Source organism: Ahaetulla prasina, chromosome 3 (genome assembly GCF_028640845.1).
Source record: "Ahaetulla prasina isolate Xishuangbanna chromosome 3, ASM2864084v1, whole genome shotgun sequence".
Classification (NCBI taxonomy): domain Eukaryota; kingdom Metazoa; phylum Chordata; class Lepidosauria; order Squamata; family Colubridae; genus Ahaetulla; species Ahaetulla prasina.
The window spans coordinates 101049173-101067844 of NC_080541.1; the positions used below are offsets into that span (position 1 = coordinate 101049173).

The 18672-nt window shown below is 35.6% G+C and overlaps 1 protein-coding gene across 1 annotated transcript in view; it reads left to right on the top strand.

Annotated features, from left to right (window-relative positions):
• The window catches only part of GABBR2 (gamma-aminobutyric acid type B receptor subunit 2), a 414031-nt gene extending 395392 nt beyond the window's left edge, over positions 1 to 18639 (top strand). The window contains exons 15-19 of the mRNA XM_058177216.1: positions 1108 to 1332; positions 2050 to 2232; positions 11118 to 11247; positions 12165 to 12282; positions 13027 to 18639. Of these exons, the coding sequence (XP_058033199.1) occupies positions 1108 to 1332; positions 2050 to 2232; positions 11118 to 11247; positions 12165 to 12282; positions 13027 to 13192 (822 nt within the window). The 3' untranslated portion in view covers positions 13193 to 18639. The remainder of the gene's footprint in view (positions 1 to 1107; positions 1333 to 2049; positions 2233 to 11117; positions 11248 to 12164; positions 12283 to 13026) is intronic.
• Positions 18640 to 18672: the final 33 nt, after the last annotated feature.

An 18672-nucleotide genomic window follows, 5' to 3' on the forward strand; every position in this document is an offset into this window, starting at 1 on the left:
AAGGTGGAGAAAGTGGTCTGGAGACACAAAAGCTGCATATTAAAAGCTGGACTAGTAAGATTATGATGACCTGAGTCAGCGTTTTACATCTAGTATTCTCACTGTCCAATGTAATCATGGGTTTCTGCCTTTTAAATACAACAAGTGAAAGCAAATAGTATTGATTATCTTGTGACTTGAAAGTATCTTCACTGCACCTTGAAATACATGACTTGATAAAAACATCAGTAATTGTAGCTTAACATAATTGTACCCAGTCTATTGGAAATACCTTTAATGGCTCTTTAGCAATGAACCTGGTTTTATAACAATGTTTCAATTACAGAAATACAAATAATATATTCATCTTGTGCTATTTGTTAGATTTCTATCCTGCCTTTCCTTCAGGAGCTTTGGGTGCACACATAATGCTCTTCTCCATGTTTTCCCCTTACCACACAGGATTATTGACCTAGAATAAAATAACTGGGTCACTTATTTGTAAACTTGATGGTTGTGGTTAAGTTTCAACCTGGGACTCCCAATTCCTAAGCCAACACTTTAACAACTCTTTCTAGCCAATGATCAGCAGAGATAAGGGAGCTGCTACTCTGTGTTAGCTCCTTTATGTTTCTTGTTTAGGCTGTACTTAGTACCCTCTGGTAAGTAATGTAGTTATAGGAACATGTAAGTAGGCACCATTATGACAGTAACTCCACCCACCTATCCTCCCTGTCTGAAATTAAATACCATAAAGTGCTATCAAATCAATGTTAAACCCTTTAAAATCCTATCATTTGAAAAGAAGAGTTAGTTATCAGATTTATCAGTGGAACTTAAATATATTTGCATTTATCAAACTAAGGACCTAAAATTCAGTGCAGGAATTACATTGTCTAATGCACAAGAATAGAACAGTAAAACTGCTTCCTTCTGATCCAGATTTAATATTGTATTTAAAGAGCTGCATTCTATGTGTATAATGTGTGTTATCCTTTCTGTTTTACTTGTTTGTTTGGAGAGGGGGATCTCTTCCTCCCAATTTCAATATATGAATGCAATTTTGTTTTCAAAAATGAAAAATGTGTGTTTTATTACAATATGCCTTCCTTTATTTTCTGGTTTCAGCTATTTGGCTGTTTTTTAGCTTGGGAAACTCGAAATGTGAGCATTCCTGCTCTGAACGACAGTAAATACATCGGCATGAGTGTTTATAATGTGGGAATCATGTGCATCATTGGAGCTGCAGTTTCCTTTCTTACACGAGACCAGCCCAATGTACAGTTCTGCATTGTGGCGCTAGTCATTATATTTTGTAGCACCATTACCCTCTGCTTAGTCTTTGTACCTAAGGTAAGTAACCTGATTTGTAATGAATGGTTTTATTTGCATATGATTTTGTACAGCAATTAGGTGGCTGTCTCCACCATGAAGTTGCTTTCGAATGAGGAAAACCATGCAAAGGTGAGAGCCAATAGAATGTTATGGTTAGTGCATCGCAGGGTGTTTCCTGTCTCGAGCTGTATATATAAAAAGGCTGGAAATCATAATCATAATCAAGATTGCCCGTATTAGGTTTGAATGTTCTTTCACAATTACCTGTAATTCTAGACATAGGAAGGAGAGGTCTGTATTAATCTGTGATGGTAAAAATTAAGACTCTAGCGACACCTTTTTCAGTTAAACAAATTTTATTGAAAGACATAAGCTTTTCTGAGCTGCATCTCACTTCATCAGATGCATAGAGTAGATGCATAGAATGGATGCACTGAGGTGGTAAGGAATCATAGCAGTACTGAGGCTACTTGCATGAGTTTCTGGAAGCTCAGTGGTGCAGTAAGAAATTTTTGCCAGTTGGGAATGGGATTATATGTAGCTGAATAATTTTAAGTCATGTGTATGTGGAAAATGAGCTGGTTGCTGCTCTAAACTATAAACTTTATACTTGAATTATCTGTGTGCTCTATAACCTTTATTTTTACAGTCTTGTTAAGAGATAGAGGGGCAAAGATAGCCAATGACTCAATAATTTTCCTTGAGGATTATCTCATTGCTGTTAAAATTTTTCAGTTAATCACTCTGAGAACAAATCCAGATGCTGCCACTCGGAACAGAGGGCTTCAGTTCACCCAAAATCAGAAGAAAGATGACTCAAAAACGTCAACATCTGTCACCAGTGTCAACCAAGCCAGCACATCTCGATTAGAAGGGCTACAGTCAGAGAACCACCAGCTTAGAATGAAAATAACAGAGGTATCACCTGCTCTGATTGTGTCCTGTTGACTTTGCATGCAAGCTCATTTTGTACAGCCAGGAAGCCAATCACATTTGAAGTCAAAACAAATGAAACATAAAGAATCACATTTTAAATTGGCCATGTTCTCCTTGTATGTAACCCCCAGCCTCCATACTGGGAATTAGCCTCATGAATCTAGAGAATTTGTCCATTTTTTCAGAATAATTGTCTTCTCATTTCTATTTCCTAATACTGCCGTTGCCCTATCAGATGTAGAATATATTTTTAGCTATGAACTGATAGAACTTTCAATCAGGATTTTTTTAATCATTATTATTAGAACAGAACAATCATCCATTATTTTGCTGGTACTATTTATTGCTAGTATTACTTGTAATTGATTTTCTACACTTCAAGGAGTAAGACATTTCAAAAATAAAACCATGTTATTGAACATTGGCTCATTTTTAGTACAATAAAGGCAGATTTCATAACCCACCATGCCAATTTTCTAACATCCTAATCCATATGTACTCTAGTGGGACTATTCTAATTATTCTTTTTTAAAGCCATTTAATGTAATGTGCAATGACAAAATCCAACATACTGCTAAAATGATTGTGGCCATGCTTAAATGAAATGATTAGTGGAATTGCTGAAAATTCTGATTCATCTCCATTTGGCTGTTCTCACCATCAGCAAAGACAAACCTAATCAGAAGGTAATGAGAAAACAAACATGTCCAGTTATCTGCACCTGTCCAGTAAAGTCCAACAGGGAGGGTGCTTTCTGTACCCCATCAATTAAAGAATGCAATCTTGCAGGACCCAGGAAGCACACCTATTTCTGTTGCAATTCCTGCCCTCTGGAATAATTCCCCTTACTCCTGAAATTTCAGGAAATTGTGGGAAGCCTGGAAAACAGGAAGGAGAAACTTTTAGGGCAGGGAGAGTAGAGTAATGGCAGCCCAAACAGATCCTAAGATAGAGAGCTGCTGCTATATTTTGCTGCCTTTATGTGCCTGCTAACACAAAACCCCTCCCAGGCAATGCCAAATTCTTTCCTTTTTTAAAAAAAAATGTTTTTTTTATTTTTAAATATACATCAGTATCAATACATGAACAGTGTGGCCCCTGGGTATAATTCATTTTGATACAAACATCAATAATGATAATCATAATTGTATTAATTAAACATATATAATCCTAGTATTAATATATATGGTTTTTTTAAAGTAGCTATTCAATATTTCAATATTCCATTTTAATTCCAATAAGATTGTACGCATACATGGTAATACCATCTTTCCCCCTCTAATCTTTTCTATCAAATTATTACTTATATTCTATTATATAGAAAGAAAGAGAAAAAATTATATCTGCTACTATTCCTCCTACTTTTTATTTCTACCTCTGTTCTAACTTGTAATCAGTTCACTATTGGTAATCCTAATACACATGTTTATGTAAGGCATAGCCCTTCATTATTTAATTGTTCAAAGTCCCAATACGCCATTCAAGTACCAGTTTTCCCATTATTTAAACATTATAATACCCTTTTTCAACCTCCAATCTTTCCATCTAACTATTGCTTCATATAAAGGTATGTATCCTTAATAATTCAATTCTTATTCATTTTTTGGCTTGCCTCCCATACTCCTCTCTTGGATCTTTATTTCTATCAACATCTGTATCTTCACCATTCAGACTGAGTATTTTTTTTATTTTGTCACAATAGTATACACAAGCATCAACATAAAACAACAACACATCACACAAGCATATATATGAGCAAAAGTATGCAACAACTATATCAATCTGATACAATGAAAGGAAACAATAGGACAGGAACGGTAGGCACTTTTGTGCTCTTATGCACGCCTCTTAGGAATGGGGTGAGGTCAATAGTAGACAGTTTTTGGTTAAAACTTTTGGGATTTTGAGAAGAAACCACAGAGTCAGGTAGTGTGTTCCAAGCATTAACAACTCTGTTACAAAAGTCATATTTTCTGCAATCAAGATTGAAGCGGTTAACATTAAGTTTAAATCTATTGCTTGCTCTTGTATTATTGCGATTGAAACTGAAGTAGTCTTTAACAGGAAGGACAGATAGATGATTCTGTGTTAAACACAGGTCTTGTCAGAGTCGGCGGAGTTCTAAGTTTTCTAATCCCAAGATTTCAAGTCTGGTGGTATAAGGTATTTTGTTGTTTTCAGAGGAGCGGAGAACTCTTCTTGTAAAATATTTCTGGACGCGTTCAATTGTATTAATGTCAGAGATGTGGTATGGGTTCCAGAGAGGTGAGCTGTATTCAAGAATAGGGCTAGCAAATGTTTTGTATGCTTTGGTTAGTAGTGTAGAGTTTTTGGAAAAGAAGCTATGCAAAATTAGGTTTACAACTCTTAGACCTTTTTTGCTATGTAGTTGCAGTGGGCTTTGGCACTTAGATCATTTGATATGAAAACTCTAAGATCTTTGACAGGGTGGGGGTCATCTGTAAGGTAATGTCCATCAAGTTTGTACTTAGTGTTTGGGTTCTTTTTTCCAATATGTAAGACTGAGCATTTGGTTAAGAGACCAATCGGATACAAAGTCAAGGTCTTTTTGAAGAGTAGTAGTATTGTAGGTGGTGTTAAATAATTTGACATCGTCAGCAAAGAGAACACAATAACTTGAGATTATAACTTATTTATTATTATTATCAAGTTATTATTGAGATAATAACTCGAGATAATATTTTTGAGATAATATTTCTCCCATCTCTATCCTCCTAAGCTGCCAGGTCTCCAGAATATCCACCCAAGCCCCTATCTCCCTTTCAAAAGTATCTTCCCAGCCCAATTCCATTTTTAAATCTCTTAAAGTGCTTTTCCCTTGGTTTATTTCCTCAATCATTATTATCTTAATTATCTTCTTCCCATCTTCTTGCTTTGTTTGCTGGTTTGTCCGTTCTGTCTTTTCTTCTGTTCTTTCTGCTATCTCCTCTCTTTCCTGGACTCTTTGATCTTCATTCATCATCAGTTGTAGCATATTTTCTATTTTCCCATATATCCCTTACATAAGGTACTTTAAATCTCTGTGATTCTTTTTCATAGTACACCTAATGCTTTGAAAAATCAACACCATTTCTCTTGAAATCTCTCTCCTTTCCCCCTGATGGAGCATCTTGTCTTAATTTAATAAGTCCCGCTCTTACTCAAGTCCAAAAGCAATATATTCCAGTTCAATGTTACTCCTCAGAAAGTTCAGTAATCATAGTCCTTTACATCTCAGAATTATTAATCAATTTAAGTAGTCCAGGAAGCTTCCACAGGTCAAAAATCACTTTGCTTTACTTAACAGTCTCTCATAACAGAGTCTCCAGTAATCATAAAGTAACTAGTTATAGGGCAGTAAGTGTCACCACAATCTTCCAGATGCATGTTGTTTATTCCTTCATCAAAAAGTTTTTCTATGCTTATAGGGGTCTGGTATATTCCATTCACCAGTGGATGGTGCCTTCAGCTTAGTTTTCAGAGTTGTTTCAGGTCATATAGAGTAAATCGATCCAAATTTAATAGTTTATGGAGACAAAGTTCACTATTCAAGGAGATAGTCCAGCATTTTAATGCCTTTCCAAAACAACACTTGCCCAATTTAAAAGTCCAGTTTTCTATGTTTTAAAAGGTATTTAGCTTTTCTCCCCTTAGTTCCTTTCAGTTCTAGGATTTTTTTCTCTATGGTAGTTCGCCGCTTTAAAAAATAGTTCTAGGAGTCTCTTTTCCTGGATTTTCCTCTTTCTTTCTTTTTTTCTTTAAAATTAGGGTCAAAAAAAAGGAATCTTCTCACCCAACTCCACTGTTCATCTGCATCACTCCTGCATATTTCTTTGTTGCCTTGGCTATCCCAGCTTCATGGCAGCCATGAAGGCTGCCTCTTCTCTTCATTGAGGGAGAGGAAAAAATCCCTCAGTCCAGCAGGAGAGTTGCTACTCTCACCGAACTACAGGGCACCCCTTTTTTCTTCACCATCCCTACAGGGTGGCTTTAGCTCCTTTTGGAACCCTCCAACAGGGAAAACTGTGCATGGGAGGGAGACCTGCTCCTCACGTCCGATATCGCCACGACATCAGCCAGAAGTCCCCCCAGGCAATGCCAAATTCTGAAGAGTTCCTGACAGCAAGGATTTGAATTTAATTCCTAGTCCAGAAAACTGCATGGGTATGTGGTTGCCTTTCTCAAAGTGAAGTATTGGATGAGTAGTCTTGTTCTGAGCCTTCAGAACCAAGTCTGAGGGTAAGCCCACGATCTTTTTCCTTCTTAGTTGGCTTCTTGAGTGATCTGCCACCCTACTCTTGCTGATCCTGAGCAGATGTGTTTTACATTTATATAATGCAAATTCTTGACATACGATAATCATGGTACTTCTTTTGATACATTCTAAGATAGCTGGACATAAATCAGATAAAGAGCATAGTGAGAGGATATTGGCTTTCCAAAATCCATCTATTGATTTTATGAAAGAACAGAATTAGAGATTTTCTGATGTAGAGATCAGATTTTCCAAGCACTTTGACTATGACCATTATCCATTTTGCAGCCAACTGGTAGTAGGGTGATAAATCTGGGTAGATCACTGGAGATTTGATACAGAAAAAGATAAATTTTCATTTATCCCTCAGCCATTTTAACTCAGTGCAAAAATACCCATGAGAGAGAAAGAGAAAAATATAGATGATAGATTATATACCATCAAGTTGATGTCTAATGCTAACTAACCAACTCAGAGTATAATACTACCCTTTTCTCCTATAACAAAGTGGGGGAGAGGGGAGGAAATGGAATACAGTTTCCTAAAAAATATTAAAACGGGCTTCCTTAATTTAAATCCAGCAGGAAAAAAAATTCCCAACTGCACCACAATGAGTTTATACACATGTCTCAATGATTTTTACACTAACCAATCTCCATAATGGAATGAGATTTTACTGATAACTTTCTCTTCTTCCCCAGTTAATACTGCATCGTAGCTGGAACACTGGAACACTGCCATTTTAAATAACTGATAATAATGGAATGGAAAGGAGCAGAAATTTACATACTCTTCCCAAATCTATCTCACCAAACTCAAGTGGAACATAATGTTCCAAAATTTAGCTGGATTGCAATGATATTTAATTGCACTGATGATAATAACTGGGCTATTTATTATATGGAGTTTGCTACTGACCATCTGCTAGGTCTGTGGCTTCACGTAGGAGCATTCTTAGCAAAAATATGATTGCTTGAACTTGCTTTAGCTTTCAATTTTGATTTAAAATGTATTCGTTTTAATCTGACCTACCAGTTTATGTTTTTACACATATGCACACACATGGGATTTAGACTATGTAAAACACACATACAAAGCTCAAATGAGACCGTATGGAAGTCATGTAAAACCTTGTAAATGAGAACATGATATAATATAATATTCATACTTGTCTAGTGTGACAGCTGAGGTAAAGGAAGGTGCTAGACTATATATCCCATTCTAAAGATAACATTTTTTTATTTTTTTAACAAAAAAGAACAACAATACATAACATACATTGACATAAAGCATATATTCCTTCTTTACATCAGCTTCGTTTCCTTATTCTTCTCATATTTACATCCTTATTCCCCCTCTCGTTTCTTTTAATTGTACTTTTCTTTTTTTGTCCCATTCTCTCGTTTCTTTTTTCTATCCTATCTATCCTTCTAACTATTCATTTTCTTTCATACGTTGCCATTTTATATACATATATATATATATATATATATAAACTTTTCACCTTTTTTTCATCATCAAGTGTTTCTAGTCTCTAGCCAATTATACAATTTGTTCCATATTATGTAGTATTCCGACTCTTCTTTTTCTTTTAATTCCTTTGATAGTTTGTCCATCTCAGCACATTCCAAGATTTTGTTTATCACCTCCTCTTCCATTGGTATATTCTCATTTTTCCATTTCTGTGCGTAAGCTATTCTGGCTGCTGTTATCATATGTAAAATTAAGTATCCTATTTCCTTACTATATTTCGTGTTGAATATTCCCAACAGGATGGTCTCTGGTCTCCAGTCTATATGTTGATTAGTTATTTTTTCCAGCCACTTTTTAATTTTAACCCAGAATTTTTTCACCATGTATGGTAATGCGTTCCGTATATCTTTTTACACTTCCAACATAGTGCAGAGCTATTTGGGTACATCTTAGCAAGCCTTGCAGGTGGAAGGTGCCATAAAGATAACATTTTTAAAAGTATGGAGGTGGCCTTGGATAACAAATCCAGAAATCATTAGGTCAACAACTAGATTTGCAAAATTTTGTCACTAAAAGATATAGTTTTAATTTTCCCTTGGAGTAAAGAGTAAATTTCCTGCTCTGGTCTATCTTGTAGGGCTGATGGAATGTTTGGTGCATTTTTTGTTTGTTTGTTTGTTTGTTTGGTCATTCTTAAAAATCTACCGTGCATCCTTTATTTACTCCTTAATGGAAGAGAGTTTTCAGTTTTCTTTTTAGACCAAGTTAGTAAAATTATGAAGCAAGAACTTCTACTGCACACTTGATATCAAGGTTTGCAAGTGGGAAGGGCTTGTCATTCCCTCACTGCCAATATCACAGCAATGGAGAAGAAAAATTCTAAAGATGTTGCCATTCCCTTATTTTCCTCAGTGACTTCACTAGGGACAAACTCTCTTAATAAATGTTCCTCCACTCATGACATAAATCACAATTCATAATCATAAGCCATTATTGGTGGTTGTTCCCACTCTTTGGACATGTCTACTGAGAGCCTTCCTTCCACCAGGAAAACATGGGTGTTTTTTTTAATAGTTTAGTATCTGCTAATTTTCTGCTGAAGTGCATTAGATTTTAATTTGATAGGCTATTGCCTATTTTAATTTTAATTTAGATAATTTTAATGCTTTAATTTTAACCATTGATTTATCTATGGTTTACTCTGAGCTACCTTGAACATTAATTTTTGTGGAAATGTGGAGAGTGATGAAATTCAGTCATCCTAGAAAATTCAAATCTTAAAGTGAATTTGCATGAGAAGTTTAAAGGCACTTCAGTTTCTTTTGCATTGCTTAAATTAATATGCTGGTTCTTGTTATTTATTAATTCATTTGTAACAGAAAGCTGGGGACAAGCATTCGAAAGCTGAACATATCAGCTAATTTAGGTTTTACAATCACATTACAAAGTTAATTAAAGCATGGGCCACTTCACTTTTCAAATATGAAAACATTAGAAGGCTTAAGGCTGTAAATTAGCTGGATGACGTGAGAAGTTGTAGGAAACACTTCGTCAGCTATCTTTAATGATCAAAGATTTATCTGTGAATGTTTTCCAAGGAACAAAATACTAGCATTTATCCTTATAAATTTTACTCTGTATTTTCTGCATTAAACAATCTACAGTACTTGGGAAAACAAATGGAATGTCAAGATGGAGAGATGGACATTGACTTAAAGCCAGAAATATTCTTGTTGGGAATTTTACCCAAAAAATATAATAAGGGGAATGCATATTTAATTATTCATATATTAACTGCAGCTAGAATTGTATTTGCACAAAATTGGAAAAGTGAAGAGATTCCCACAGATGAAAATGTGATTGGGAAAATATTAGAATGTGCAGAAATGAATAGACTAATGCTAGCAATCAAGGAAAAAGAACAAACTGAATATTACATGACATGGGATTTATTTTATCAATGGTTAGACAATAAAAACAGATGTTAAAAACAGGGAAACAAAAGACCATTTTAACCAAGATTAGTGAAATAAAGAAGCTACATTAAGAGATAGACGCAAATATGATTATTATGTTTAATATTATCATTTTAATAAAATAGAATTAATGTTAATGAATATTGCTGTAAATTTTGATTATTACTGTATAAAGATATCTGTACCCAGACGACACACTGTTTAATTGAAGATGGAATTATTATATTGAAAAATTAAAAAAATATTTTTTTTAAAAAAAGATGGAGAGATGTTAGTGCGAAGTTCTCCCTTTCATTTGATTTCAAGGACACTTTTTTAAATAGAATGATCTTAACTACCCATTTGCCACCATCTAGCTACCAAGAAAGAATGTTTTTCCAGATTTTTCACAATGCCATTATATACCTACCAACACCTTGGGGACTGCGCTGCTGTCTACCCTTGGGAGGATGAGAAGAATTAGAGGAAAGAAGTTTCGCAAAAGTGCCTGTAGCAGCTGTCAAAATTCATAGACCCTAAACTAAGCACCCATCTATACCAATTTAACAAGGTCTAATCTTAACATGTAATGATGACACATGAGAAATGAAATTAAAACAAGCAGTCCTTACCTTGACCACTTCAGCTTACATTACCATTTCTGTTGTGTTATTTTGTTATTCATCAAACTGAGAACTGGTTTGATATATGTAAGAAGCTTAGTATTTATGGTTAGACAAATGCATGATTAGATAACAAGATATTCCTTTATAGAACAAAACTGGTGTGTCTTTTTTATATTGTTGGGTACATTCTATCATATTCACAGGAAACCTCTGCAAAGGAATAGCACTGAAATAGGAAGGAGATTTTGTACACATAGACACATATACACACACACACATACACACACACTAGCAATCAACAAAGGGTTTTTTATGATTCATTATCATAGATGTCTCCACAGATAGTACTGTAGTTTAAGTTCTTTATATATGTATCTTACTGCATAGTTAAAATAAAAATATTAGTACTGTAGTTAAGTTCTTTATATATGTATCTTAATGCATAGTTAAAATAAAAATATTGCACAAATCTGGTGTCCATAAAAAGTAGGACGAAAAAAGGAAAATGAAGGATAACAAACGTTTTAATATTTTTATAACATGATTTTCTTTTAACAGTTGGACAAAGCTCTAGAAGAAGTGACAATGCAGCTTCAGGACACACCTGAAAAAACAACATATATTAAACAGAACCACTATCAAGAGCTCAATGATATTCTCAGTATACGCAATTTTACAGAAAGCAAAGGTATGGAATGTACAAAGCCCAATAAAGATTTGGTTATATAAAAGGCATTGGTCCCATGTGTCCCTTATGTGGTAAAATAGAACAAGAGCCTGCACTAGGCTATGATGGCGTTAATGTGCATAATAAATATCAGTGAAACTTTGTAGGCAACCTCATTAATACAGTTTTACCCAATCAGCCTACACAGGCAATAGTACAGAGATTTTATCTTTTTCCCATTCTTGGAACATAATCCACATTGATCTGCATAACTCAGTTCTAATCTTTTAATTTATTAGTCACCATTCTAAAGTTCTCATATATTGCTCCCTAATCCAGATCCTGATCCAATATGAAGAGGAGAAAGGAATGAAACCGAACACTTCATTCCTCTCCTACATAACACAAAGGAATGAATTTATGAATTAAAATAAGGAAATCTTTAATAAACCTAACTTGAATACTGGGGCAATGAAGTTCAGTGTTTTCATTTATGGGGATTCTCACTCATCCAGATCACGGTTGTCCGAAAGATCCTTTTCAAAAGGCAAACGTACTTTCTTGGGGGGTTTTTTCTTGAAAATGTTTTGCTTCTCATCCAAGACGTTTCTTCAGTTCAACTGAGTTTATTTATAATTCTAAGTTTAGACTGCTGATTTTGTGTGTGTGTGTGTGTGTGTGTGTTGTAAATGCTAGTTTTGGAGGACAAATTTCTTCTTTCTTAATTTGTTTCAACCTTAATAAGAAATATTAGTAGTTTGAAATACCACAAAAATTATTGTTGTCCAATTGGAGATAGATTTTAGATCAAATGAATTATTTTGAGAAACAATAGTGTAGTTTATAAAATAACTTCATTGTTTTGAAAATAATGTTACTGTATAGAAAAATGCATCATAATGCTCCTTAAATAAAAGTCTGATTTTTTTTTTGTCCAGATGGTGAAAAAACAGTGTTGAAAAATCATCTTGATCAAAATCCACAAGCACAATGGAATACTACAGAATCGTCCAGAACAAGCAAAGATTTTATAGAAGATATCAACTCCCCAGAACAGTAAGTAAAGTAATTCTTTCACAAGAATTAAAAGTATCTTATTTTTAAATTATACAAAATATGTTCCTCAAAAATTCTTTGAGGCAAAGATAAAAAGAAAGGCCTACAAGTCTTTAATACTTTCAGAGAAGAAAAAGATTTTACTCCATGAAGATAAGCTGGATGGATTGACTTAAACTTAGTGAGTTAACTGGAATCAGGGTGCATTTTTCTCTGCTTGATATGTGCAGCTAAAAGAAAAGTTTAACCCAAAATTTGAAAATGTATTTTTTTTACATATATATAATGCTTAAGTAACTCTTAAACTAAGCAAAAGCTATTGAAAATGTATTTGAGAGTACCTGTATTAAGAGGTTGAAGAAAATGATGTAGTAGTTTAAAGAAAAACCTCTGTATGTTAAAAAAGATGTTTATATCACACACACACCCATTCCTTTTCCATCCCTTAATTTCCTATTTTCCATTTTTCTTTGTATTTTATATAATAAAAAAATAAAAATGATAAAAGTAAAATTGCAGGCAGCCAGCAGGCAGCAGAAGTAGCCTGCAGTACTGCATTCTAACCACTGTGCTAGATGTTCTGCCCATTGTCCTGGGTTTACCAAACTGGCTACAGAATCATTTGAGGTTTTAGTAAAGTTCCCAGTGGATGCATCCTCAAGTGAGGGGCCCTTTGCTGGCCGCCCTTGACAGTACTGAATACCTGGCTAAATGTCCTTATCTTTCTGTGTTCTTTCTTCACAGCATACAGCGACGGCTCTCCTTACAGCTGCCTATTCTTCATCACGCTTATTTGCCATCCATCGGAGGAGTTGATGCCAGTTGTGCCAGTCCATGTGTCAGCCCCAGTGCCAGTCCACGGCACAGACATGTGCCACCATCTTTTCGTGTGATGGTCTCTGGCCTGTAGGAGGACATCAGAGCTCCCTGAACTGCTTTTGGTACTCAATGGCTGGACTGAACGTCTTGTGTCGAACTCTTGCCTTCTACATATCCTTACTCTTACCACAGAGAAACTAGTGCTATAAGGCCATTATCAAGGGAGGGCCAGCTCCGCTGCTGGGAAAAAGTATGTAAAGCGGAGAGGTTAGGCAGAGGTTGATCTGTAGCCTTACTTGTGGACGTTTTTATTTCTTTGCAAAGACAGTGACCAAAACCATGTTTCTTCCCAAATTTCTATAAGAGGCAAGGTGGCTAAGAAACCTAAACTTGACCAAAAAAAAAAAAAAATACAACAGACCCCACTGCAGCATCACTAAGTTTTATACTGCTACTGAAAATGTGAAACATGAGAAGAAGAAAAGAAAAATCTCATCAAAAGAGTGCTGATGTTACTGAGATGTATACCATATGAGGGATTGCATTCAGCTTCTGGAGACCATAGTTAATTGGGCTGACCTTAATTCCTGGAACTAAACTCAGTGAGGAAAAAGACTTTTAGGGATAGTTCCAGCGTCACTGAGATTTGCATTCAGTCCAGGTCATTCAACTAAAGATACACTTGGAGCAGAAAATGCTTTGGGGGCGGGGGGGAAGCAAATCCAAGGCCAAGATTTTAGAGTGGCTACGGCAAGCATCCCAGTTTTGGGAGTGATACTCTTTCTCCTGTTAAGACATTGTGCTCGGTTGAATCTTGGGGTGACTTTCTGAAAATAGCAGAAAACTAGATCTAGACAGTGCTTAAGGCTGAGGATTGCTACTGAAATCTTCATATCATAAGAATAGAATAGAATAGAATTCGTTATTGGCCACACAAGGAATTTGTCTTGGTGCATATGCTCTCAGTGTACATAAAAGAAAAGATACCTTCATCAAGAATTCTAAAGTACAACACTTAATGATAGTCATAGGGTACAAATAAGCAATCAGGAAACAATATCAATATAAATCGTAAGGATACAAGCAACAAAGTTACAGTCATACAGTCATGAATGGAAGGAGATTAAAGTGGATTTCTCTCCCTGAGCTTGCTTGATTTAAACCACAGCATAATTAATAGTACAGGTAATTGAGCAGAGGAACAAGAGGAGTAGGGTCCTTAGGCACCACACTTTGCTGCTGCAGTTGAATTCTGCAGAAACAGAAATCATACAGACGCTACCTTTGCTTCACATCTCTGTGTGTGAAAAACTGGTCATTGAGAATAAGGTAGGCTGAACCAAGTTTGTCAGTGTTGGTTAAAACATACCCTTTGGGATTTGATTTTTTAAAAAAAAGACAAATCACAAATATGTGGTACAGTAATTTGAAGCAAAATGGTTTTTCTCTCTTGTAAATTCCACCTAAGAGAATAGATTTCATCTATTTCCTTCCTGGGAGCAACTGAATCTGCTATTAATTAGAAAGCAACATGAGAGAACTCATATGAAATGGGCTTCCATAAACTTACTGTTAAGATTTGATCCACACATGTGCTGCTTTGTATCCTAGTGGTTCTAGGACATCTTGCTAGGATTAAGATTACTGGGCATGCATAATCCAAAGAGAGGCACCGGGTCCTTTACAATTTCATGGCATGGAGAACTTCAGCTGCATTTCTTTCCTGACCAAACACCTGAGAAATGCTACATTGGATGAACTTCCAATTGCTATGTAGTTCTGGGCCACAATACCTTCACTGCTGCAGGTTGCACATTCAGTATGGGAGGGGCTTAAATACAAGGGTTAAGATTGCTCTTGTCTTACTGCATCCTAGGATGTTCAAGTGAAAGCTTAAGTCTACGCTTTTTCATGCCTCTAGGTTTGTTGATTTTGTTTTTAACTAGTGGAGCTGCTTGTGACATATTGTATAGTTCCACCAGTTGAAATCTGTGTATCGTTTGGAAAGGCATGAATCACACAGTCTGTCAGGATGTTGAGCAAGCTTAAATCCCAATGCATGCTGTAATAAAGATGTGCCTACCATGTGAAAGGCACGAAAGCACACTCCAGAGCCTGATTGTTGCAGAAGACAGGAAAAATACCTTTCCCCCACAAACAAACAAAAACTATTCTTCCTGCATCCCAGTAATGTATTGGTTCAGACTATTTTGTATTGCTGTTAAAATAGCAAAATTAAAATAAAATCTGGCACTGGACCTAAACTATTAGCCAGACGAGGAAAAAAAAAACTAGGCCTGTCATATCACTTTTATTTTCCTTAAATCCCATTCTCGCACTATAATGGATACCACTTTGCCAAACTGCACTGCTCAGCATTGGAGCTGGCCACCTTTTGAAAATCATACATTAATTATAGCTTGTAAAAGAAGGTATGGTGAAGAAGAGGTAGTTTTATTTCTATTGCACTTTCTGTCCCCACACAGGAATAAACCTGTTCCACAAATGTCCCCAGAATAGCGTTTAGTATCTGCACAAGAAAGAGATATGCCAACCCAGTCATTGCCGATGCCGCTGATCCTACCTGCCTGATTATATTTCCCATGAATCTTAATCCCTTGAAGGTATCACAGAAACGCTCCTTGAACACACATCATGGAGAAATCAGGAGGGGATCGGGAAGGGTTAGAACCACAGTGAGTAAATTTACCACAAAGGAAGTAGAACACATTACTCCGTTTGAGCACTAACCACTGAAGGTGTTGTCTGGTGTGGGTGTGCACATGCGTGCACGCACTTGTGCGCGTGCATGTATGTATGTTAACAGTATTCTCTTAATGTATGAATAAACTTCATCAGGACTTTATTTAATACAAATAAATATTACTTTTCAAAAAAGGACAATACTGTATATAATGTATACACAAACATTTCTGTAGAAGATATTATTCCAACATAGCAGGAAACAAAACAAAAAAAAATCAAAAGTATTGGACTCTTGGCGGTGAGTGTGTGTGTCTGTAACTCTTTGTGACTACTGACTGTGTGCTGTTTCTTAGGTTTAAATCACGCAGTACATTCTTTGTCTAAAATGCAACTGTAGTTTCTCCCACAAGTTTTCTTTTCTTTTCTAATTTCCTGCAGAAAATAAGACCCATAAAATGACTATAGCTATTCAATGTTTCTGGGTTTTTTTTAAATATCCTGCAGCAAAAATGTCCTGTAAAAAATTACGATGAGGCTCTGCCCCAATGGCATTTTCCAACAATGACAGTGCACAAATGCTTCAACCCAGACTGGACCAGTAAGAATTATTTTTTAAGAAGCAACAGAGAGGAAGAGTGAGAGAACTTGGAGAATTTCTTGTATACCCCTTATACTGCATGAAAATAAATTTTTAATAAATTGTTGCAAAAAAAATCTGTTTTATTAATAAAATAGAGAAAACATAATTACTACTTGGTGATTTATTTGCTGAATTTTAATATACAGCTTTATGATATTTTATTTTAATGTATGTAATGTACCACACAGGAAACTTTGAATATTTCTGAACTGGATTTGTGCCAGATGTTATGGAACTTGTATCAGTTTCTACTTGTTCATCTTCCTATAGCTGAACTTGAGTGATAAATTCAATATATAACAAATGAACACAGGAACAAACACAAGAAATATAAGCCAACTACTGTATTGGAAATCTTTATGAAATACTGGGCATTTTTTGTGTGTGCATACCGATAGGCATTCCTTGGAGACAGTCAAAAATATAGAACATCACGTTTTATGTGTTCAGATAATTCAGTTTTAGGGGTATGAAAAAACACTCTCTGGTTCATTTATGTATTTTACATAAGAAGATTTATATTTGTTTTCACCCTTGTTAAAATTACATTGTGATGACTAATATGTAAGGAGTGATCCATTGGTGTCCCTGTATTTTTATCCCTGTTAAAATGACATACCACATGGACAACACAGATATTATAGATGAATATCGATAGAAGAATTTGTTTGCAGAGTCCTCAGGAGTCCAGTTTAGTTAATCATAACTAGGTTAGGGGGAAATGATAATCACTCCAACATCCCTACTCAAAGCACCAAGACAGCAAAGTCAACCAAGACTATCGATGAAGGCTTAAATTCTCATCCAATCTCAAAGTTCCTGAGACAACAGAAGACAACATTGGAAGATATTGCAATCACTGGAAGAAGGCAAAAAGCACTATAACTCTGCGGGATTAATTCTAATCTCAGATTTATTGTGTATTCTAATCCACTAAATCAATTTCTTTAATAGTGAAGGAACAGAATCTTCCCCCTAGAATAAAGAAAAGACTTGATATTTTTTATCTCCCATATACTAGATTGGATTTTTCTCATGTGTGTGTATGTGCATGCACACCTGTTTGCACCAATGTGTATACTCACTGCTCAACCTTGTTGTATGTGATCTTTAAAATCCTGGATTAAACCTTGCACTTGTTATCAATTGAAAAAAAAATGAAACAAATATGAATATCAGGTAGTCTTCATTTAGCAACCACAACTGGGACCAGCAACTCAGTCATTAAGTGAAATAGCCAAAGTGAAACTGCAACTGTGATTATGAGTTTCTGCTTGCCTTTGCTTTAAAGATCTGCAAAATAAATGCGAGGCTTGGTCATAAAGTTGTTTTTTCATCCCCATCATAATTGCATAGTATCTAAATGAGGCAGTTGCTGAATGAGGACTACCCGTATAAACCTCAAGATTCAACTTCCACCATGTTCAGCTGCAATATCTGCAACTAGATATCACTCTCTCATATCCCTTTGTAGGAATATTGGTTCGTTCCTTCATGGTGAACAGCTTCAGCCCAAGAATATTTTGACAGCAATCTGAAACAATTGCTTGTTTCAGATTCTAATTTCTTCGACTTGGCCATTCTGAAAAATTATTTCTTGCTGCATGACTCACTTGTACCCTAGTTTCAGCATACACGCAGTTTCTCCTGTAGCTGCCAAATCAAATCCTTGCCTATATCAATAATGGCAAGTGAGACAGATCCTGATTCAAAAAAGCATCATCAAAACCATGAGACAACTATATGGCTGTACTTGACAGCTGACATGAAGTTCCTATTGTGTAAAGCAGTGTTTTGTTTCCACCAATCTTGTGAAACATCACATGACCACGCCAAACTTAACTACATCAGTTCTACTACCGTAGAATTGGCGAGACCTTACATGACCATGATTGGCCAATGTCTCCATTGAGTCTGTTAGAAGATGGCTGTGAAGTGTTTAAATGGTGTCCATATGATTGGGACACAGCAATAGTCATAAACACCTGTTGGTTGCAAAATGTCCAAATTTTAATCCTGTGAACATATGGATGCTGCAGTGATCGTAAGTGTGAAGACTGGTCGTAATGTTAGTACAAATGTAACTTTGAATGGTTCTAAACAGGGCAGGCTTTAAGCGAGGACTACCTGTATTGCCCCCAAATCTTCATTTCAAATCAGAAATGGCTTTGTAATCTTTTTCCATCTTGATAGGCACCAATGATGTCAAAGGATTTAAGGAGGGT